The sequence below is a fragment of the Leucoraja erinacea genome, chromosome 21 (genome assembly GCF_028641065.1).
Source record: "Leucoraja erinacea ecotype New England chromosome 21, Leri_hhj_1, whole genome shotgun sequence".
Classification (NCBI taxonomy): Eukaryota; Metazoa; Chordata; class Chondrichthyes; order Rajiformes; family Rajidae; genus Leucoraja; species Leucoraja erinaceus.
The window spans coordinates 5,736,709-5,760,662 of NC_073397.1; the positions used below are offsets into that span (position 1 = coordinate 5,736,709).

At 42.9% G+C, this 23,954-nt stretch overlaps 1 protein-coding gene across 1 annotated transcript in view; it reads left to right on the forward strand.

Annotated features, from left to right (window-relative positions):
* Nucleotides 1-23,954, forward strand: part of LOC129707179 (AP-1 complex subunit gamma-1-like) — a 97,938-nt gene extending 73,984 nt beyond the window's left edge. The window contains exons 20-23 of the mRNA XM_055651985.1: nucleotides 7,700-7,795; nucleotides 9,160-9,320; nucleotides 17,408-17,506; nucleotides 20,405-23,954. Of these exons, the coding sequence (XP_055507960.1) occupies nucleotides 7,700-7,795; nucleotides 9,160-9,320; nucleotides 17,408-17,506; nucleotides 20,405-20,506 (458 nt within the window). The 3' untranslated portion in view covers nucleotides 20,507-23,954. The remainder of the gene's footprint in view (nucleotides 1-7,699; nucleotides 7,796-9,159; nucleotides 9,321-17,407; nucleotides 17,507-20,404) is intronic.

A 23,954-nucleotide genomic window follows, 5' to 3' on the forward strand; every position in this document is an offset into this window, starting at 1 on the left:
TGTGATGCACCCCCTTCCACCCCCACGCCCACGCACTCACTCCATCCCCCCCCCTCCCCTCCCTCAACCCCCCCCTCCAACCCCCCACATCCACTGTAGCGGCTCCCGGCAGCCCAGCCATTCCCACCCATTGGGTTCCCATTATGACGGGCACAGCAACTGGAAAAGGGATTTATTAAAGCTTAAAATGTGAATAACTTAAAATATATCAACAATTTAAAGGTTAAAGATAAGATTTATTCAGTCCATGCTGTCTTGTTGCATCTCTTGTTGAGTCCTGCAACTAGGGGAGGGGCACAGCTTCAGGCAGGGGCCGTCGGGGACCGGTGGACAAGGGGGGAGCGTCCTGCAGCCGGGGGAGGGATTTAGGCGGGGCCTGTTGGGAGCCAGTGGCGAGGGTAGCCCTGCTGTGGGGGGGAGGGGGAGGGGTGAGGTCCTGCAGCTGGGGATGGGGACGGCTTCAGGCGGGTCCCCGGCGGGACGTCTTGTTGCCGGGGAGCGGGGACGGCTTCAGATGCGGCCTGTCGTTGGCCAGTGGGCAGGGAAAAGCGCTGCCGTGGCCCAGCCCTGCCTACCTGTTGCTTCCCAGCTCCGGCCGCACTCAGCGGCTCCCGCCCAGGCTCCGACTCCGGCGGGTTCAGCGGTTCCCGGGCTCAGCGGATAGTGGTTGCTCCACGCTTTGCTCCCTACGCTCCTTCAGATTTATTCTCCTCGCCGACGGTGATTGACAGGGGGAATCACCTGTCTGGAAGGGGCATCACCGTCCGGGCAAATGACAGGAGAGAAGAACAAAAAACTTCATAACTTTTATTATACTAATATTCCACCGATCCAAACAAAACTTGGTGCGCTTGCAGCACAGTGGATTGGCGAGTAAGGTGGCGAAAAATCGTAGCGCTATCGAGTACTGTTTTTGTGCAAATTTAAAAACAGCACAAACCGGTAGAGGACAAGATGAGAGTTTTAGTTAAGTATAGATAGATGGACGGACAAACGTTAGTTAAGGGAAATTGTATCAATACCTCCCACCTTTAATTTTACCCTTTTTCCCTTGCTGATTGTCTGCTATAACTAGTTAAGGGATTTGCTCCAGCCACCTCGTGGTCACTCCATGAAATAGCAAGTTGTTTTCAATTGTCCTTTTTTAACAAAAAAAGTATTTTTTTAACAACAAAAAGTGTAACTTTGTTACTGCAAGCTAAAAAGACTGAAGGCAGTTTGTCACATTGTTGAATAGAGTACCGTTGCACAAGTGTCGATCAAAGCAATTGCTTGTTAATTTTCATTGGCATCCCGTAGTGTAACTAGCAGCCTATGTTCTTGAATAGACAGTGGTGTCCGATTACTGTGGGGATGCTCCTTCCATTATAACTGAAATCCGTTTTAAAGAGGTCCGCAATAATGTGAGTTGGCTGTCTGTTTGGATTCTCCTGATGCAGGATCTCGACCTGAAACATTGACCATCTCTTTGTCCGCATAGTAACTGAATTTCTCCAGCTTTTTAATTTTTACGTGAGAAATAACAGTGGGAATTCCTTTCCCATTAAACAATTCTAGCACAATAGCACAACTTCCTGACTCTTTGGTAGATATTTGTTTTCGGGAGCACTTTAGCTAAGCAGGCTAGGTGGTCTCTCCTTATTGTGATAGATGAGCTTTGGTGTCTGCATGATGTTCGAAGAAAATAATTGCTTCCTCAAATCTCATCCATTTATTCACAGGCCCTACTCCTTCCCCCACCCAGCGATAATGAAGCCTTATCCTGTTGGCTCGGCCAGTTCCTGAACAAGTCCCCCAAGGCGTTAGAATCATATTCATAGACTCGCACCGCGTAGAACTAGGCTCATGTGTCCAACCATAGAAACATAGAAACATAGAAAGTAGGTGCGAGAGCAGACCACCAGGTCCATCGAGCCCGCACCGCCATTCGCTCATGGCTGAACACTAAACAGACACACTTACCCACAAACAGTAGACACAAGACACAGAACACAAGACACTACCCTCCCCTTTATACCGCTATCACCCCTCTCCACCCCAAGAACCTCGTGATCTCCTGGGGGAGGCAAAAAAACGGATAAAAACCCAGGTCCAATTCGGGAAAAAAAATCCGGGAAATTCCTCTCCGACCCCAATCTAGGCGATCGACACTTGTCCAGGAGATCACTCAGGTCTTACTATACTAACCATACCTAGGTCCATATCCCTGCCCTCTCCCCGTAGCCCCTTATCCCCTTGGCAGCTAAAAAAACCATCTATTTTAGTCTTAAATATATTTAAAGTTTCTGCTTCCACTGCTCCCTGGGGCAGTGAATTCCATAAATTAACCACCCTCTGGGTGAAGAAGTTCTTCCTCATCTCAGTTTTAAAAGAGCCCCCCCTTATTCTGCAACTATGTCCCCTAGTTCTAGTTTCCCCGATCATTGGGAACATCCTCGGTGCATCCACCCGATCAAGGCCCCTCACGATCTTATATGTTTCAATGAGATCGCCTCTCATTCTTCTAAACTCCAAAGAGTAGAGTTCCAGCCTACTTAACCTTTCCTCATATGTCAATCCCCTCATTGCAGGAATTAATCTTGTAAACCTTCGCTGCACTGCCTCCAGGGCTAGTACATCCTTTCTTAAATATGGACCCCAGAACTGTACACAGTATTCCAAATGTGGTCTCACTAATACTGTGTACAGCTGCAGCAAGACCTCCGTGTTTTTATACTCAATCCCCCTAGCAATAAAGGCCAAAACTCCATTGGCCTTCCTGATTGCTTGCTGCACCTGCATACTAACTTTCAGTGATTCATGTACTAATACCCCTAGATCCCTTTGCGTTGCATTACAACGCAGCTCCTCCTCATTTAGAAAATAACTTGCCCTATCATTTTTTTTTCCCAAAGTGAATGACTTCACATTTATTAGTATTAAATTTCATCTGCCAAGTTGTTGCCCACTCACCTAGCTTATCTATATCCTTTTGCAGACTCTTCCTATCCTCCTCATCCCCTACTTTTCCTCCCATTTTTGTATCGTCCGCAAATTTTGATATATTACACTTGGTTCCCTCCTCCAAATCATTTATATAAATTGTGAACAACTGGGGTCCCAGCACCGACCCTTGCGGAACCCCGCTAGTTACCGGTTGCCATCCCGAGTATGAACCATTTATCCCCACTCTCTGCTTCCTATTTGTTAGCCAATCCTCTACCCATGCTAATATATTACCCCCAATCCCATAATTTTTTATTTTTAGCAATAGTCTCTTATGTGGCACCTTGTCAAAAGCCTTTTGGAAGTCCAAGTATACCACATCCACCGGTTCCCCTTTATCCACCCGGGTTGTTACTTCCTCAAAGAATTCGAGCAGATTCGTTAAACAGGACTTCCCCTTCACAAAACCATGTTGGTTCTGTCCGATGAAGTCATGTTTATCCAAGTGCCCCGTTAGTGTTTCTTTAATAATTGTCTCTAACATTTTACCCACCACCGATGTTAGACTAACCGGTCTATAGTTACCCGCCTTCTGTTTACTTCCTTTTTTAAATATAGGTGTTACATTGGCCATTTTCCAATCCACTGGGACCGTTCCTGCCTCCAGGGAGTTTTGGAAAATTATCACCAATGCATCCACAATCCCCACCGCTATCTCCCTCAAGACCCTTGGATGTAATCCATCAGGCCCAGGGGATTTATCCTCCTTCAGTCTCATTAATTTCCCTAATACCACCTCCTTGGTGATCTTAATAGTATTTAGCTCCTCCATTCCTACCGCCCCCTGTTTATCCAGCGTTGGAATATTTTTTGTGTCTTCTATGGTGAAGACTGATACAAAATACTCGTTTAATGCCTTTGCCATTTCCATGTTCCCCACCAACAACTCTCCAGTCTCACCCTCCAATGGACCAACGTTCACCTTAGCCACCCTTTTTCTTTTTTATATAGCTATAAAAACTCTTACTATTAGTTTTTATGTTGTTCGCTAAATTCCTTTCATAGTCTATTTTCCCCGTCTTAATTAATCTCTTAGTTATTTTTTGCTGACCTTTAAATGCTTCCCAATCCTCTACCCTCCCACTATCTCTGGCTACCTTATATGCCCTTGCCTTCAGCCGAATACTATCCTTTATAGTTTTACTGAGCCATGGCTGACTGTTCTTACCCTTACCCCTTTTTTTCTTCATAGGAATAAATTTTTCTTGAAGGTTATACAGTATACCCTTAAACGTACACCACTGCTCATGTACCGTCTTATTCTTGAGTCTGCTATCCCAGTCAACTTTGATCAGCTCAGTCCTCATACCTTCATAATCCCCCTTATTTAGACTAAGCACCCTAGCCTGAGTTTCAACCTGCTCCCCTTCTATTTGAATATGGAATTCGACCATATTGTGGTCACTTGTTCCCAACGAGTCCCTAACTATGACATTTTTAATTAATCCTGCTTCATTACACAGGACCAGATCCAAGATTGCCTCCCCCCTTGTCGGTTCTGTGACATACTGTTCTAGGAACCCGTCTCTAATACTTTCTATAAACTCTTCCTCTAGTCTACCCTGCCCAGTTTGGTTTGCCCAATTAATATGAAAATTGAAGTCCCCCATGATTACAGCAGTTCCCTTTTTACATGCGTCAACTATTTGCAGATTTATGTTCTGACTAACAGCGTCACAGCTATTTGGAGGTCTATAAATTACACCCACTAGTGTTTTTTTCCCCTTATTATTCTCTATCTGTACCCAAGCTGTTTCACTATCCTGATCCTTCAACGCAATATCCTTCCTCTCTATTGCCGTTATTCCCTCCCTTATTAAAAGGGCCACCCCTCCTCCCTTTCTTTCCTGTCTATCTTTCTTTCCTGTCTATCTTTCCTAATTGTCGAGTACCCCTCTATATTTAACTCCCAGTCCTGATCCCCTTGCAGCCATGTCTCCGTAATGGCCACGATATCATAACTATATATACTTAATTGCACCGTTAATTCATTTATCTTATTACGAATACTCCGTGCATTTAGATAAAGCACTTTCAGATGATTTTTACTACCCTTCCTTTCCGTTTTTGCCCCTTTTACATCTAAAGCTTTATCTTCACACATTCTGTCTCCTGTCACATTTTGACTTGCCGCTTCCCCACTGATACCCTGCTCTATTTCCTCTACCCCTGCCGTTATTACCCCCCTTGATACCTCCCCCCCGCTACTTAGTTTAAAGACCTCTCTACTGCCCTAGTTATATGATTTGCCAGGACCCCAGTCCCAGCACCGTTCAGGTGAAGTCCGTCCTTACAGAACAGATCCCCCCTGTCCCAGTACTGGTGCCAGTGGCCCAAGAAGCCAAACCCATTATTCCCACACCAGTCTTTGAGCCACGCATTTAGCTTCTTAATTTTACGTATCCTCGCCGATTTGGCCCGTGGCTCAGGTAGCAATCCGGAGATCAGTACCCTCGAGGTTCTGCTTTTTAATTTATTCCCTAACTGCTCAAACTCCTTCAGCAGATCCTCCTTCCTCGTCCTTCCTATGTCATTGGTCCCCACATGGACCACGACCACTGGATCCTCCCCCTCCCACTGCAAATTTCTCTCCAGCATCGCAGAGATATCCTTAACCCTAGCACCGGGTAGGCAACACAGCCTTCGGGACATGTTCTGCTGGCTGCAGAGAACCCTATCTACCCCCCGAATAATACTATCCCCTATCACTACGGCATTTCTTCTAACTCCCCCCTCTTGAATGGCCTCCTGATCCACGGTGCTGCAGCCAGGTTGCTCATCCCTCCCACAGCCCCTGATCCCGTCCTTACATTGAGTAAGAGCCTCGGTGATGCTCGTCAGGGACAAGGGCTGTGGCTCCTGCCGCATCTCCTCCTGGTTCCCCCTACCTGCCTCGCTTATTGCGTGGTCTCCTCTCCTCAGCCTCCTCTCCAAAGACTCACACTTTTCTCACAGGGCACTTCACTCACTGCCGCTCGCAAAGAGCTGTCCTGCTTAAATTGACTGATAAATTGCCTATTTACCAATTTACACAGCCAATTCCTCAGTTTTCAACTGTTTTCACCCCTCTCCTCACACTTGGGCTAGAGCCAATCAGTGGTATCTCTAGCTAATCTGTTGCTGCTGTTGCTCCTCCCAAATCTACAGCAGTACTGAGAGTACCTGTTTATGCTGTTATTACTGACAGTACCTACAGAGTACCTGTTTATGCCGACCAAGATCCTCATCTAAGCTAGACCCATTTACCTTTTCGGCCCACATCCATGTAAACCTTTAACATGGGTAAAACTATGTACCTGTCTGTGACTTTTAAATGCTGTTATTGCCCCTGCCTTAACAACTTCTTCTGGCAGCTCATTCCATGCACCTACCACCCTTTATGTGAAAATGTTGGCCCTCGGGTTCCGATTAAATCTTCACCCCCTCTCCTACAACCTATGGTTCTTGATTCCACTATCCTGGGAAAAAGACATTCACCCTATCTATTTCCCTTTATAAGCCTCAATGAGATCACCCCTTCTGGGCCTGTCCCACTAAGGCGACTTTTTAGGCGACTGCAGGAGACGATGCAGTCGCCACATGTTCGTGGGTGGTTGCCGGGGAGTCGCCTTCATGGTCGTGAGGAGTTCCCGCATTCTGGGAACTAGTCGCCGCCTCAGAATGAAGCTGCCATGGAGAGTAGCGGGAATTCTCGTGCCGTAGGTGGGTTGCCAGGAGGTCGAAGGTTCTCGTAGGTTGTAGCAGATGCTGACCGGTGAATTTCATTGGCTCATTGGGAAAAATAAACGTAAGCAGTATTTTTAGAGCCAAGACTAACCGAATGTTAAATGTCCGCCGAGCTTCACAACCGTGTATCTCTGGCTTCTTAAAAGTTGTCTCCACTCCTTCTCCCCCATTACAGCGCCAACCTTCCTATTCATCGCGGTGTGTGGCTATATCACAATGGCTTTGCACCGTGAGAATTTCACTCAGACAACGCTTCCCCAGCTTGCCCTGTCCCCCGCCTGCTGGTGAAGGAAGGTGTGTGTGTGTGTGTGATTGTTTCACTTTGACTGCCGGCAACTTGACAGTCGCCTGAAAAATCGCCTAAGTGGGACAGGCCCATTAGCCTCCTGAGCTCCAAGGAATAAAGTCCTAATCTGTCTAATTTCTCCCTGTAGCTCAGGGCTTGAGCTACATAACGAAGAACATCAATACTCAATTCCCCAACTGATGAAGGCCGGCATACCAAAAGCCGCCTTCACGACACTATCTAACTGCGATACCTCTTTCAGGGAATCATGTACTTGTACTCCTAGATCACTCTGACCTACAACACTCCCAGGGCCCTATTGCCAACTTTGTAGGTCATGCCCTGGCAACACTTATCTGAATTAAACTTCATTAGCTATTCCTCAGCCCACTTGTCCACCTGTCAAGATCCTTTTGTAATTCTTGATAACCATTTTCAGACTACGATTAGGCAACTAATTTAAAGAACTACTGATGTGTGCCATTATTTAATGCTTAACTAATTAAGCATAAATAATGCTTAGGATGATGGTTCCATAACTTTAAATTTAATGTCGGAGAATACTGATTTAAAAAAAACTCTTAGAAAATCAACCGAATGCCTGAAGGATTATAAATGATTTTGTAGATAAAATTTTATGATAAAGATTTTAAAAAGTCAAATGTTTTAGTTTTACTCAGTCCGGTTAAAAATGTATTTCAGATTTGCAGTCATCAGGTCTGTCAGCTGGGCAGCCACAATTACTTCCAGATGGCATTGCTCCTCCCAGTTTTCAGAATGCTTCCAATTCAAAGCAAGGTAAGGTGTAATAAATCCAATACTGGACCAACGTGTACCAAAATAGAGCTTTGTCATATTTTCTAACCTCGATGTGGTCTAAGCGCGTTGTGACGTTTCCATTTATTCTGAGACATCCAGATGCATAGATGATGTTGTTGTCATTGTAGTGAATAGATGGTGAGAACTATTGGAAAAGCAAACTAAGTGGTTAGCTTAGTTAGCCTAAAAACTGCTCTTGAGCGCTGGAATCTGAATTTATGAATGCCAGTCAAAGGATGCAGAAATTCAACTTTTACCAGTTGCATCAGAACTATCCAACCATTTTCTCTTTTATCAGCATCCACTTTGAGATTTTTGAAACAGTGGATCCCATTTCATGGGAGCTATTGCTTATTTAGTTTCCACTGAAAGATGTTGGATCTCTGCATTTTGCTATCTTGGTTAATCCTAACTTTTCTTGTATGAACATTATGAAGTTCCTGCTAGAACGTTCTCTAACAATATGGAATGGCTGTGAAAGAGCAGCACTAGAGAATTGCCTTATTTATTGTTCAAAAAAACCCTGAGTGAAGCTTTGGAAGCAAAGTGCTCTTAATAATAGCTTCTACGCATTACATGATTGAGCATTGCAAAATGAACTCGTAGGTAGACCAATTCATAAAGGAAATTGAAACCATGAGGTTAACAGTTCAATTGGCCAACATTTCTCAATAATGCACATTACAGAAACGCAACAGTTTGAGCTGTTGCCAATTGCTTTCACCACCCAGGTTTCATCTCTAGCTCAGGATGCTGTCAGAATGGACTTTCTACGGTATATTGTCCTTGGTGTAGCTGGGCAATAGATGATGTTGTTGTACTAGTGGAAGCATGAGAATGAATAGTTTACAGGGAAATATGGGGGAGCAGGACTGATTGTTTTGAGCACCAAGTCGACTTAATGGGCCAAATGACCTTGGTTGTAAGGAAATGTACAAATCTGGACATCTGTGTTACCTTTCTGTCTCTAAAATGACTTGCACTGAGTATGTGGCTGCTATGATGGCCATTAAATTGAAATTCTTTTCATTTTTTCTGATATCATTGGAATCCTGACAAAGCTGTTTCTAAATAGAAGTTCAAAGATTTAGAATGTCTAAATACAATTAAGGAATCTTATTTGGAGAAACTCAGCGGGTGCAGCAGCATCTATGGAGCGAAGGAAATAGGCAATGTTTCGGGCCGAAACCCTTCTTCAGACTGAAGAAGGTCGAAACGTTGCCTATTTCCTTCGCTCCATAGATGCTGCTGCACCCGCTGAGTTTCTCCAGCTTTTTTGTGTACTTTCGATTTTCCAGCATCTGCAGTTCCTTCTTAAACACAAGGAATATTATTTGTTCCAGGTATTCCTTCCATCACCGCCTTCAATCAAAATGGGCTGAAAATAGAGTTTTCTTTTGAACGTTCCAAAGCAAACCCTAATATGCTGTTCATTACCCTGTGCGCATCAAATTCCACTGAGATGGATATGAGCAACTTTGTTTTGCAAGCTGCTGTACCAAAGGTGAGTTTTGGATAGGTTATCTATTGTTTAGGTGTTTAGTATGGAAAAAGTGGAAGTTGACACATGAAGAGTTTTTTTACCCCTGGATGGTGAGTGTCTTTGGGACTAGAACCTCTGCTGATATTGCTGCCAGTGTCATCATTCTGCCCTTCATTTGGGCCAAGACCACCTACTTCACTTTGCTACTAAACTTTGAATACCAATATTTCTTTAGTTTCTCCAGTGTCCTGTTAGGCCCCGCTTGTCCATCGGACCCTATTCCAACTTCCTGATATAACTCCCTTGCTTTATAAATTGTTCCCTCTTCTTGGATGCAGTTGCTGAGCTAGCAGTTTAGAGGCCTGGATTAACAGTTCAGAGAAGCAAATTCAAACCCTTCACACCAGCTGTGGAATTTAAATTTAGTTCATTTAATATATTTTGGAATTAAATGTTATGAAAAGCTGTTGAGTCTTGAATTTGTGACATCCCAACTGCTTTACAATCTGTCATCTGGTGTTTCTTTGACTTCAGATCTATGATCTAGATTTATATTTGTTCTCTGCAATGACCCGTCATTCGGTTGTTTTAAAGTGCCCAAGTTAGCACATGGTAAGAATATATCTGGACAGGCCAGTCCTATATTGACTTGAATAATAAAATTGCTAGTGGTCCGACTGATTTGAAACTCATAAGTGTTAGGAGAGCTATTTCAGGGGTGATTTAAGCAATAGCCGGAATTTATCATACTCAAATTCTATTGTGCAGCCAACCGGCTACATTTCTCCATTAGCTATATATGCTGGGTCATAGACAGGGCATATATGCTGTGTCATAGATAGGGCAGACGCAACAGAACAGACACACAATAGAGTGAAGGAGAGGCAGGAGTGAAAAGGTCTGATATGTCTTCAACATTGGTTACATACCCCAAGAAGTCTCATGGCACAGGTTAAACTTAGACAAGAAAACCTACTCATGATTACCTTCCGACAGTCTTGCGAGGCTTAATGATTCAGTGCTCCTACATGTTGAATAGGACACAAGGATGTGAGGCTTTTCCAGCCCGCATCAGGAAAGTATGAGGGCCTTCCTTGAATGGAGGCTCAACCACTCTACGGACACACTCATTTGACTGGCAGAGTGGCCCTTATGCTCAACAACTTCTCCGTTCCACTCTTTTCCCAGCATCAAGGTGTAGCTTTGGACCTCACTTGGGTGCCAACTGTCTTTTTGTTGAATGCGTGGAACAGACCTTGTTCCAATCTTATTCAGGACCCTTTCTCCAACTTTCTCCAATATGTTACCAACCGCTTTGGTGCCACATCTTGCACTTGTACATAATTCAAATGTCATCACTTTTTCTGCCAATTTCTATTCTGCACTCACATATATGTGGTCCTTCTCTGAAACTTCCCTTGCCTAGCCAATAACCTTGTTTACAAGCATACTGATTCCCACAGCTACCTTGACTATACATCCTCTCACTGCGCAAAGGATATAATTCTTTTCCCTCTGTTTAATTCTCCATTGCTTTTGTTCTAGTGATGAGACCTTCTGCTCCGATGTCACTGTAATGTTCTTATTCCTGAAATATGACCCCCTCTCGGCCACAGTGGATGGAGTTCTCAACTGCTTTTCCAGTCTGAAGAAGGGTCGCGACCCGAAACGTAACCTATTCCTTTTCTCCAGGGATGCTTTCTGGCCCGCTGAGTTACTCCAGGTTTTTGTTTCTATCTTCCTTTACTTCCCTCGGAGCAGAACAAAGGCCAAATTGTCCTGTACTCACTCATCTTCCACCCCATTTGCCTTTGCAGACAGCATCAATTTCTGCCAGATCCAACATGATTGCACCACCAGTCACACCCTCTCACATACTCTCCTTCCCTTTGTGCTTTATGCACAGATTCCTCACTTTGTGACTCTCTGGTCCACTCTTCTGTCCACACTCGCCACTTGATGTAACATAGCACCTCACGTAGTAGTACCTGTCTAATCACCCTTTTCCTTTCCCACCATCCCAAGGCCCCACGCAAACATACCAGGCGAAGCATTGATTTGCTTGCACTTCCAATACAATGTTCTGCATTTGGTGTTCATAGTGTGACCTGTAGTATATTAGGCAAACCAAATGGAGATTAGGTGATCGCATCATGGAACACCTATGCTCAAACTGCAGGAATGAACCTGATCTTCCAGTTCCATGCCAATTTAATTCTCAAACACACTCCCTTTCTAACCTATCTGTCGCCTCCACTGCCATGGTAAGGTGTAATGTAAATGAGAAAACCAACATCTTATCTTCCATTTAGGCACTTTTGCAACTTTCTGGAATGAACATTGAATTCTCCAACTTCAGGTAAACTCTTCTCTCGTCATTTCCCTTAATATTTACATCTTTCTCACCCCACTCTTTAAAATGCCTTGCTAACGATTAGCACTCATGCTCCTTTTCTAACCTATCTTAACCTATCTCTATTTGGTCTTTCGACTTGTAACTCACTTCCTCCAATGTCTCTGCTACGAAAACTGCAAAAATACCACTCTTTCCACAGTTCTGAGGATGAGTCTGACCCAAAACACACACCCTTGACTGGATTCGATACTGGCTAAGTTCTTCCAACATTTGTTTTTAATTTCACATTCCAACATCTGCAGTTTTACTTGTTTGTCATCATATTTTCTCTGTGCAGTACTCAATTCCAATTTCAACTCCTCCAGAAAATGGAGCAAATCAGGCAGAATCTAGGCAGAATAGTGGCATGAGCTGATGTGTGTGTTAATGTTATTTGCTGCATGTGAAGTAAGGGCCATCTCCAAAATGTCTAACCACCAGCCTTTGTAATTCATTAATACTACTGTTGACAAGATTCCCACCATCATTGTCCTTGCTTGCAAGAGCAGTTCACAGCTGGGAATTGTAAGCAATAGTTTGCCTCCTGATTTTTTTCAAAGTTCTTCCACCATCTGCAGGACATGACAAGAGTGTGGTGTAATACCCTCTCATGCGCTCCAACCTCTCAAAAATCTTGATACTATCCATGTCTGCAATCTGCTTGATTCATACTCCATTCACCACCACAAATACTAGCCATTCCTCTATAATAGCAGAGTGAATCATCAAAATGATTTGCAGTTAATAGCCTAGAACACGCCCGACACCTCCAAACCCATGACCTCTAACCCCCCAGAATGACAAATACAGTAGGCATATGGGAACTTCACCACTTACAGGTTGCCTTCCCAGGGGAGTTACCCTGTCATGGAACTAGCTTGCCTTTCCTTCATAACTAGATCTAAATCCTGGAATTTCCTGCTGTGAGAATGTTTTTGATAGGATGGCAGAAGTTTAAAAAAGGGTCACCACAGATGAAATGTCACCTATCCATTTGCTCCACAGTTGCTGCATGACCCACTGAGTTACTCCAGCGCTGTTATGTCAAATCTTTTTTTACATACACGTCAATACACCTCGCGTTTTTTCCCATCTTATTGCAGCATCATGGTGAATGGTGGGTTGGCCTCTATGGGACATACGAGGAGCCATCCAGATTTGATTTAATAATTCCTGCATTTAGCTGCTGGTTAGAGCAACATTTTGCTGTAATAAAAACAAAAAACCCTGGAAACAATTAGCAAATCAGACTGCAATTGTGGAAAGAGAAATAGTGTTAATGTTCAAAGTCAAAGATCCTTTCGCAGAAATGGAAAAGTGAAAAAAAAAAGTTTGGTTTAAGTTTCCGAGAGGATGGGGAGAGATGGATAGGACAGTGAGGTCAGGGTTGTTGTGGTATTGAGATGCAGCAATCATCTGGTTAACGGGTTAATGAGGACAGTTAATGATTAAAAAATGGAACAAACGCTGAGCTGAGGACAATTCAAAAGTGAGATCAGAGACAAAGGAAATGAAAATGTCCAAAATGTGGGGTTGTGTGACCTCAACAGGTCAGGTTGTGCTAATAGAAACAACTGAGGCAGTATCACACAACTTGCAGTAGAAATGGCCAGTTTTGATATCGGCAAATATCCAAAATTGTAGAATGTAATGTTGACTCCAGAAGGCTTAAACATGAAGATGAGGTGCTGTTCCTCAGGCTTGCATTGAGTATCATTGGAACAGTGCAGGTGCCGGAGAAATCAATCCTTTACTTAATTTTACTTGCATTTATTTGGGGTCTATTCTTGTCCCCGTTTTCCTTACCCTTCCTGTCGTGAGTTATTTTTCTTCCCGTCCTCTCTTGGCGTTCTGCCTCTGGTCTGGGTCACAGCCAGTATTTTCCCATCGAGTAGGATTTTCCCTGTCCGGATTCCGTTTATTATTGATCCTGCCGACTACGCCAGATTGTCAGGGAAATCAATCGAGGACTCGGACTTGTGGAGAGCGAGTAGTTCCGGGAGAAAGTTCCTCAAGAGTACAGATGGCACCGGTCTATATACTGCCGAAGAAACAATTGTATGTCCAGACTACCACATATCTTAGTTCCTTAATCAGCTTAGTCGGGGAGTTGCGATTTTAACAAAACCGCCTAAATTACATTACTCAGACCCGTATATATGCAGATAATAACATCACGCACAAAGAAACAGATATCTGTACACAATGCTGCAATCATTCGGCCAAGGCGTTCCTAAGAACAATGTGGCATCTTTAGTTTCAACAGGCAGAACAGTTCAAGTTTAGCAAAATTCTCTCACAGCAGGACACCATGAGCTGTGCAGGAGGTGATGGTGTGCATTGGGCTAGAAAATAAAAGGGCAGCAACAGGGAGCTCTGAGTTGCTCCACAAAGTGGCCACTCAATCTGGTTATTTTCTTCAATGTAGAAAAGACTACATTGTGAACAGTGAATGCAACACACTAGATTAAAAAAAATCTGGTAATTTATAAAGAGGTGAGGGGGACACTCTCTACCCTCTTAATGCTTGCTATCTACCCTCTTCACTCTCAGTCAGACCAAAACATTGACAATTCCTTCCCCCCCACACAGATGCTGCTCGCCCCACTGAATTTCTCCAACAGATTTCTTGATGCTCCAGATTCAAATAACCCATCTCGTGTGTCTCCAGAGTTACACAGCACAGAAACGGTCCCTTCAGCCAACTCATCTATGCCCTCATGAATTTATAAATCTAAGGTTACACCTTGGCCAAGCGCTCCAGAGAGAAATGTTGTGGTTTATCCAGCCTCCTCATGTCGAGCCCTCCAGTCCTAACTTGTGAATGTTTTCCTGCACTCGTTCCAGCTTAAGACATCCTTCCTATTGCAAGACAATCAGAACTCCGCCCTTACCAAAGTCGTGTAGAGTTGCATCATGACTTCCTATCCCAGTCTCATTCTTAAAACAATACCCTTTTTTCTAAGCGATGCCCCTTGGAGATCTTCTTGAGTGTAAGGGTATTTATATGTTTCTTTTTAGATTGAAGCATGTATTTTATCTTCTCCTTACCCGTCCCATCCGGATGTAAAGATTCTGTGGTGGATTTGTAAACAGGTTTAATACGTGTTGCAACTCATTCTAAAGATATAAATGCTGCTGGGACAGGTTAACTGTTGTCCATGGAGACAGATCTACTTACACTCTTGTTTCCCTTCCGAGTTTCAATAATATGGAACAGTCCATGATCATGATGCCAAGACCAATTCTTAACTGCCTGCACATAATGCATGTCTCTCTTCCCACCATATTGGTGTGCCTTTCCAAAGATTTCTTAAATGCCACTACCATATCTGCCTAAACCATCATCCCTGGCAGTGCATTCCAGACACCACCTTTAGCATGTTTAAAAAAACAACTTGCACCACACATCTACTTTAAACTTGGCCCCTCAAAGCTTAAATGTATGGCCACTGGTATTTGATTTCTCCATCCTGGAAAACTGTTCTGACTATTCACCCTATCTATGCCTCTCATCATTTTCTATACTTCCATCAGGTCTTCCCACATCCTCCAATGTTCCAGGGAAAACTATTCAAGCCAGCCCAACCTCGCTCTGCAGCTAATATCCCCTATTCCAGGCATCGTTCCGGTAAACCACCTCTGCACCCTTTCCGCCACGACCTTCCTGTATTGGGACGACCAGAACTGCATGCAATACACCAAATACGGCCAAAGCAAAATCCTGCAAAGCTACATAATGACTTCCTGGCTCTTATACTCAATCTACTGACCAATGAAGGCAAACATACCATATGCCGTCTTTACCACTTTATCTATTTGTATTGCCACTTTCAGGGAGTCATGGATATGGACCCAAGAGCCCTCTGTACATTAATACTGTTAAAGGTCATGCCATTAATTGTATATTTTCCACATGCATCTGACCTCCCAAAGTGCACTTGCTCAGATTAAACTCAATCTGCCATTTCCTCGCCCATTTCTGTAACTGATCTATTTCCCGCTGTATATTTTGATAGCCTTTGTCATATTCTGCAACCCTAGCAATCTTTGTGTCAAGATTACTACAGTCCTATCATTGATAAATTGCAGATAAACAAATCGACTGTCGTAGCAAGACTATTTTAGGGCAAGATCCTTAGTGGACTGGGACTGAGGAGTGTTTTCAGCTCTGTAACACGTGACCACACTTTCTGTCTTCTAACATTTAAACTTTTTTTCTACTAGGTGCCATCATCTACAATTAATAAGATCAAGTGGATGGAGTAATTTAATTGGGTCAATGTGCACCCTATTGTTTCTCTTGATCATTTCACAGATTAGATTAATTGATATTAGCAATACACCTTTGGGTCTAGTCAGTGAATAACTTTTTTTGGGTGTGGATAGGTGTTGGGGAGAATTTTGTGCTACATCAAAAACGTGTATCTGGCTTTACTTAGATAGGGACAAACACAAAATAAAACAGCTCATAGATCAGTGGTAAGTCTATATAACAAGTCGGTTTAGTGAAGGCCTTAACAGTGTGCACTGGTACAATCTGAGAGAACCCAAAGTGTTTTCAAAGACTCACAGTACCTGCAGCATTTTATATTCTTACTTGAAACTAAAAATTATATTTTTTAAATAAGTCATCATTGATCATGGCTCCGTAATCTTTCAATTTTGTCTTTCCCCAGAGTTATCTTTAACCTTCTGCTTCCCGTGTCTTAAAAAACCTCTCTCCTAACAAATAAATGCCAATATCCCTATAGGGAGAATTGATGGGGTCTACTTACCAAAATGGGGGCCACTCATTAACTTCTTGGAGATTTGCCCGCAAAACACAGTGATTAATAGCAGCTGTAATCTCAAGTTTGCAACGGATCTGAACCTAGCCACAACCTCGAACAACTATCCCCCTCAGTAGCTAAGGAAGCCTGTTTTTCAGCAGAATGTATTGCAGTAGTGTATTGTAATCTGTCACTACATGTATTTTTACCCGTAGCTACTTATGTTTATTTTAACTAAACTATCTGTACAGTGGAACCTAAACAGCATGATAAATCTATTTGTTACCCTCGTAACATCCTATGTTGGCCATTTTACCCATTATGCTTCCCCGTATATAAGCTCTAGGGTAATATACAGGCTATAACCAACTCATCTTCCTTATATTTTTCATCAACAATAAGGAATATCCATCACAGCATGACATCTCAACCCTTGTACCGAATACCCTGACCAATGAAAGCAAGGCTGCCACACACCACCTTCACTACCCTGTCTACCTGTGTTGACACTTTCAGGAAACGATGTACCTGTGCCTCTAGTTGCCTCTGTTCTACAACGCTCCAGGGCCCTGCTATTTACCATGCAGGTACTGCGCTGGTTTAACTTCCCAAATTATCGAGGAGGGGGTGAGAGCAGAAATACAGAAAATAGATGAGATGTGGTTCAGGGCTTTGTCGCAGAGATCTCTGAGACATCTCTATAAAAGGATCTATGGTTCTTGGGATAGGAAGAGTAAAGCCAATTTACATGGAACACCGATGAGACATCAGATGACAGCACATTTGTAATTTACTGTGAATTCAGAATACTGCCATGTCGAATGTATACTGTTGTCAGCTCGCTTCAATAATGACCCAGTAAAGAAGTCATGAGAGGGGAGGGCATGGATGAACACAAGAGAGTTTGAGTTGGTCATTCATATTCAATTTCTGCCTTGCAGTCTTTCCAACTTCAATTGATGTCTCCCAGTGGCAGCATCATTCCTGCTAAGAATTCTGGAGCAATCACACAGCTGATGAGAGTTCTCAACTCCCAAAAGGTTGGTATTTTGTCCCTACCATCACTGCCTGTCCCCTGTCAACTCTCTCCCTTCTAACATGTTTGTATATCTTGTTTAAAAGTATCTATTTCTCACAGTGGCTCTGTCACCTGTCCATTCATACCATTAAATAAATGTTTGGAACAGCTTCTCTCTGCATGCTTATATTGGAGCACTGGAGTGTAGTTTTATGCAGTTTTGAGGGGCATTTACAGGAAAAGCACGAATAAAGTGAAGAAGTTGAACATTTTAGTTAGTCATTTCCTGTTAAACATGGTTCATGGTTAAACTGTAATTTCCCCAAGTTCCAAGGAATATCTTGAAAATCAAAGAATGCATGTTGTTTTCAATTACTGTTGAACTGCCAAATAATTGCCTCTGTCTGAAGAAGGGTTTTGGCTCGAAACGTTGCCTATTTTCTTCGCTCCATAGATGCTGCTGCACCCGCTGAGTTTCTCCAGCAATTTTGTGTACCTTCGATCATCCAGCATCTGCAGTTCCTTCTTGAACAAATAATTGCCTCTTACTGATTGATAAAAAATACATCTATTGATGCTCCTGAACACATCATCAGTGATGTAACCTGGGGTCATTGGGTGTTTCGAGTCTTTCAACATCAGACACCCTCACCCAGGCGACCCAGCCGTGGTTGATCAGACCACGACTTGTGTTCAAGTGGCATTTGCTCCTCCCCATGGACCTTCTCTCCTGATCCAGAGCCATCTCGAGGCCTTCTCCACTACCTCTGTGGTGTTCTTGAAGGCTCTTCTCCTCGCCGTTGATGCCCAGTGCACTCAAGGCTTTGTAGAGCGATTGCCCTGCTAAACCTCTGCAGCCAACCTCGATGGGCATACACCTTGCCTTCCAGCCCTGCTTACGGCAGTCTATGACCAGCTCTTCATACTTGGTCATCTTGCCTCTTACTAATAATTTATGACTTTTTTCCTTGAATAAAGCTGTGGGGTTAAACAGACAATAATCTACTCATCTGTCTGAAGAAGGGTCTCGACCCGGACCGTCACCCATTCCTTTCGTTGAAGAATCAGGGATATGAAGTCTTATACCTTGGCAAAGTAAATTGACGATATAAAACTGCCCTGCAAGAATTTCACGTGGCCAATCAGCTGTATCTCCTTTCATAGAAACATAGAAAACATAGAAATTAGGTGCAGGAGTAGGCCATTCGGCCCTTCGAGCCTGCACCGCCATTCAATATGATCATGGCTGATCATCCAACTCAGTATCCCGTACCTGCCTTCTCTCCATACCCCCTGATCCCCTTAGCCACAAGGGCCACATCTAACTCCCTCTTAAATATAGCCAATGAAGTGGCCTCAACTACCCTCTGTGGCAGAGAGTTCCAGAGATTCACCACTCTCTGCGTGAAAAAAGTTCTTCTCATCTCGGTTTTAAAGGATTTCCCCTTTATCCTTAAGCTGTGACCCCTTGTCCTGGACTTCCCTAACATCGGGAACAATCTTCCTGCATCTAGCCTGTCCAACCCCTTAAGAATTTTGTAAGTTTCTATAAGATCCCCTCTCAATCTTCTAAATTCTAGAAAGTATAAACCAAGTCTATCCAGTCTTTCTTCATAAGACAGTCCTGACATCCCAGGAATCAGTCTGGTGAACCGTCTCTGCACTCCCTCTATGGCAATAATGTCCTTCCTCAGATTTGGAGACCTGATCAGTTGAAAAACAATTTCAGCCAAATAACTTCCTTCAGGAATTTATAAGTTCAATTAAAATTCAGTTGGCTTTACAAAGCATTCTGGACTGAGGATACCATCAACCACGTCCGCACCCTGCCCGCCCCTCATTGATATCACAAATATTCCCTCTGTATATTGGAGCTGTCCACGGATGTTTCTACCCATGATAGGTCCAACGCATATACAGGCTGTGCAATAGATAACTTCTTGTATTCTTCCCACTCTCATGGGTCCAAATGGTGATTGCTATACTTTTATTTCATATGTTTTGGTGGAATTCCTTTAATTACAGGAATCAAACATATTCCCAGCCTTGCCTCTATATCTGCTGAAAACCAGCCAGATGACAGTTCTTATTACTAATGAGAACTCATCAAATAATTTTGCTGTGTTCACAGGCGTCTAACCTGCTGAATTAACTATTTTTATTTTTCTGTTTCTAATGAAACACTTTAGCACCTGTACAAAACATTAAACATTTTTTCCCCCACTACTGATATACGGCCATCCTCTGTTTCCCGCCCACCACAAGGGCTTCTGGAGAACTCTTCAGCCTCCAGACCATCGTTCTGCCAATGAAAGTGAAGCCCACATAGCTGCAGGCAAACCGAATTGGTGGACATCACAGGTGAAGTCAAAAGTGACTGCAGATACTGGGATCCGGAACAAAAGCAGTGCTGGATAATGGCAGATCAATCAGCATCTGTGGAGGCAAATTTTCTCGTCAATGCCCTGCATCAAGACTCAGAGAGTGGGGGGAAATGGGGATGGTTACCCATATGAAGCAGTGCGTAGGGGAGAGGATCATTGCTGGCAGGTGATAGATAGATCAAGATGGTGAGGGTATGATGGGCAAATAGAACGTATTAGACTGTAGAATACTCTGCAGGGTCAAAAGTGCTGGGCAGTAATTGTCGTAGCTGTCCACATAGCAGCTTAAACTTGAGGTTCCAGAACTACTTTACACAGCCTCTCAACTGAGTTTACATACAAGTAGAAGGGACTGTGGCTTTATTCTATTTGTGCATCTAGCAAATGAGTTTAATGCCTTCCTGTAATCTAATATTTCATTTGAGATAATCATAAATGTCATTGACTATTCCAATCTCTGGAGGTTTCCTGGAAACATGATGATGGGGTATAATAATACTGAGGTTTGATCTAAAGTGTTTTTCTTGCCTTTAAAGCACCCATTGAGGATGAGACTGAAGCTAATGTACAATCACAAGGAAGTACCGTTTGAAGTAATGACAGACGTCAATGAATTCCCGACCCAAGCCTGGGAATGACTTGAACACAAATGTTTAATCCATGGACTAGACTATACACTGTGCTGCAATATACAGTCACCCTGTGGTAAAGCTGGCATCAGACTTCACCTGTATTGAAGAAGAAATTGATTATTTCCTGGTAATTCTACAAGGACATTACTTGTGTGCTGGATCCATTGTATATCTGAGGTGGAATCTTATGTCTTTAACAATCTGTTACCATGGATCTGTTTGTAATAAGATGTTAAGTAGCTTTGAACAAAAAATATTACCTAAATGAATAGGTAGGCAAAATCATGTTCACAACCCAGCCCATTGGTTTAGCTCAGAATTCTATTTATTATTTGAAATATTCAGAGAAAACACAAGGAATATTCATGTTAATGCTGTGACAACTTGTACAATTTAATGTATCCAGATAATTAATTTCCGATTGTTACATGTAGATGTTCCATTGATGGTTTTCTTCAGGCAGAATGCAAACCTCTTCCCACTGACCAAGTCAACCAGTGCCACTATCTTGCAGACTCCCTCACAGATTTCGAAGGCTTTTGGCAGTGTAATTGTGTCATTCTGCAAGCACCGATCCCCCTCCACTGGAATGGTCTGTGTTTTATTGAAGAATGGGACAAGGTGAGGGAGACAGCAGGTGCTGTTTACAGTCCAGCTTCTTGTTTTCTCCCTGAGGAAATCCTAACGACCAAGAGCCTTTAACCACACTGTAAGCTATTAAAAATGGTGTTGCTTTCTTTGCTGAAGACCTACACTTCTATTACAAACTTGTTTTGCACTGATATGAAAAGTAAACAGAATTGGGCACTGGTTACTCACCAAAACATGACTGCTTTTTAAAGGAATGGCGTTAGGCCATCTCGCATTTTGAAATGAGCCATTTTGCAGATTCACTGATGGGGCAACACACTCCCATTGTTGGGCATAGCTTTATTTCTTTTTGTTGACTATATTGTAACATGGCAACATTCTCATTTTTAGAGTCTTTGTTCAAAGTTCCCAGGTGACCATGAAAATCTGTAGTAATGACACACATAAATAGGTATTCTATCAGCATAATACATTGCTGCTAATTTGTTTAAACCTAAGGTGAGGTTTGTCGTACCTAAGGAGACTATAATACTGTTCCCCAAAATAGATCTGTTTAACTTGCATCCAAACAGTTAATTGTATCTTAATTTTTTTTTCTCCATGTTTTCATTAAATCGGGATTCTACACTCTAAAGTGACAGCAGAATTGCAATATTTGTTCTTCTGCCTTCATCTCCAGAAAGGTGTGAAATATGTAGTTAACATTGCTGTAGCTCACAGATCAAAACAAAGTGTAACTCTTGCAATTAAATTCTGCCTACGGGCAGATCATATGGGTGGAGATGATAGGACACAAATTTAAAATCTTGTTTTGTTGCATTTGCTTTATCCAATGTCACCTTGATTGGGTATTTTCTGTTTGTTTTGTGTATATGTCAACTGGTCTTACTATTCCCTTATGTAGCTACTGGTGTAGAAAGTGCAACGCAAGTGGCAAGGTTTGTGGCTGTAAACTGCAATTGCATTCTGGCCTTTGGCTGGAGACAGCAAGCTGTACCGCAAAGCATTTATAGCCAACTCCATAATTTTTAGTTTGAAATGTATTTTGATGTTTGACACAGTGTATGTCCATGTGGAGTCCGGTAATAAAATTGCTGGGTTCTGGAGCTCTCAGAACGATCTGTATTACACCATTTCTGTAGCTGCATTGAAGTCAAGAACGTGACTGCAACGCAACTTTACTCAAGAGAGCTAATAACTCATCCATGAAATGAGATGTGTTGGTTTCAAATCCATCAACAATGTCCTGAAGGCCATCTGCTGGCCACTCTCTGCACCAGAACACTAACAGGTTACAATTTCCGGGTTGCAAGCAAAATAAACCAGACAACTACAAGCCTTGTGTTAAGCAGGTGAGACTTAGTGAATGCTTTTCAGAATCTGTTTATCAAATGAGTGACGTGTATCATGGTGCCTGGAATAGTTTGGGTCACTTCACCAATATTCAGGCAACATATGCCCAAACAGTAGCACAATCTCCATAGGCTATTGAGGTTGCTGGAAAACTGTTGCTGCACCATCCCATTTTTCTGTAAAATAAGTCTTGTTCACAGTTTAATTTTATGTACATTTTGAAAGTGTTCAAATGAACTTTTATTTTGTTCAATGAATGTTGTACACAATGGTGCAGACACAAATGTAGGTTGTTAACTTTGTACCCAGTAATAAAAGAAAATTAACCATGGATGTTTTCTTGTACACCTGGAGAACTGAAAGATTGGGATGGTTCACAGAGCCGTTTCAGACTGGTTATAACTCCTGTATGAAGAATGTAGACAAACGTTGATATCGTGAATAAATGGCTCAACTGAGTGAAACAAAAGAGCAAAGGCTTGGCCCAATACACTGGATTATTGGTTGTAACCAGAGCAAGGGGGTCTCCTGACTGGAGCTGAATCAGTAGCTGGTTCACATAACCGTGTTTGTTTTATAATCCTGGCTGGTGTCTGACTCTATGTCAGCATGTGAGATTTACGCCTGCCTGGTGGGTGACAAGAGTGCAGTGGATGTACTACTAGGTGAGTTTGAATTGGATCTCTGTAGAAATGTTGCACTGATGAGATGTGGCAGTGATATGTTGAGTATATCATGGGCATATAAACAGAAAGACCATACTATCAGTTCGGTACATTTTGGCACTGAATAAAAGTTATTTTGAAAGTAAGTCTCATTTGTCTTTTTAAAACACTATTCCTATCCCAGTATTTGAGAATTTCTTGAATTCTGGTTCCATACTATGGATCTTTAAAAACTTTCAATTTCAAATAACATCCCCCTATTCCCCCTTTCCTGTGTATGCTCACCCTGGTATGCACACATTCCTCCCACTATCTTCCACTTATTTTGCTCCCCTTTCCCCACACTCTTCTCCTTTCCCCTTCTTCCCACACTTCTCGCCCATCCATAAGTCTCCCCATTAACTCCTTATCCTTCCCACGTCTCCCCCTCATCCACTTTCCATCCATATCCCTTGGGCTAGCTATACATGCACTCCTCTCCATATTTAATGTTCCAATCTCCTTTTCACCATTCGCCTTTATCACTCACTCTACCCATCAGCTAATCAACCCACCCCACCTTCACCTGTATCCACTTATCATTTGCCAGGCTTTGTCCTGCCCTCCTCTCTCTCTTCCAAATGGTTTCTCTCTCCCCCCACACACACACACACACTTTCAATAAGAAGAAGAGACCTGACCTGTAATGTCATCTGCCCATTCACTTCGGATATGCTAAGTTCCTCTGGCACTCTGTGTTTTGATCATGATTCCAGCATCTAGTTTCTTGTGTCTTGTCCTTCAATGGATGTTGGTGCAATGACTGTATGTTTAGCTACATGTCCTTAGGATATACCACTGCAGAA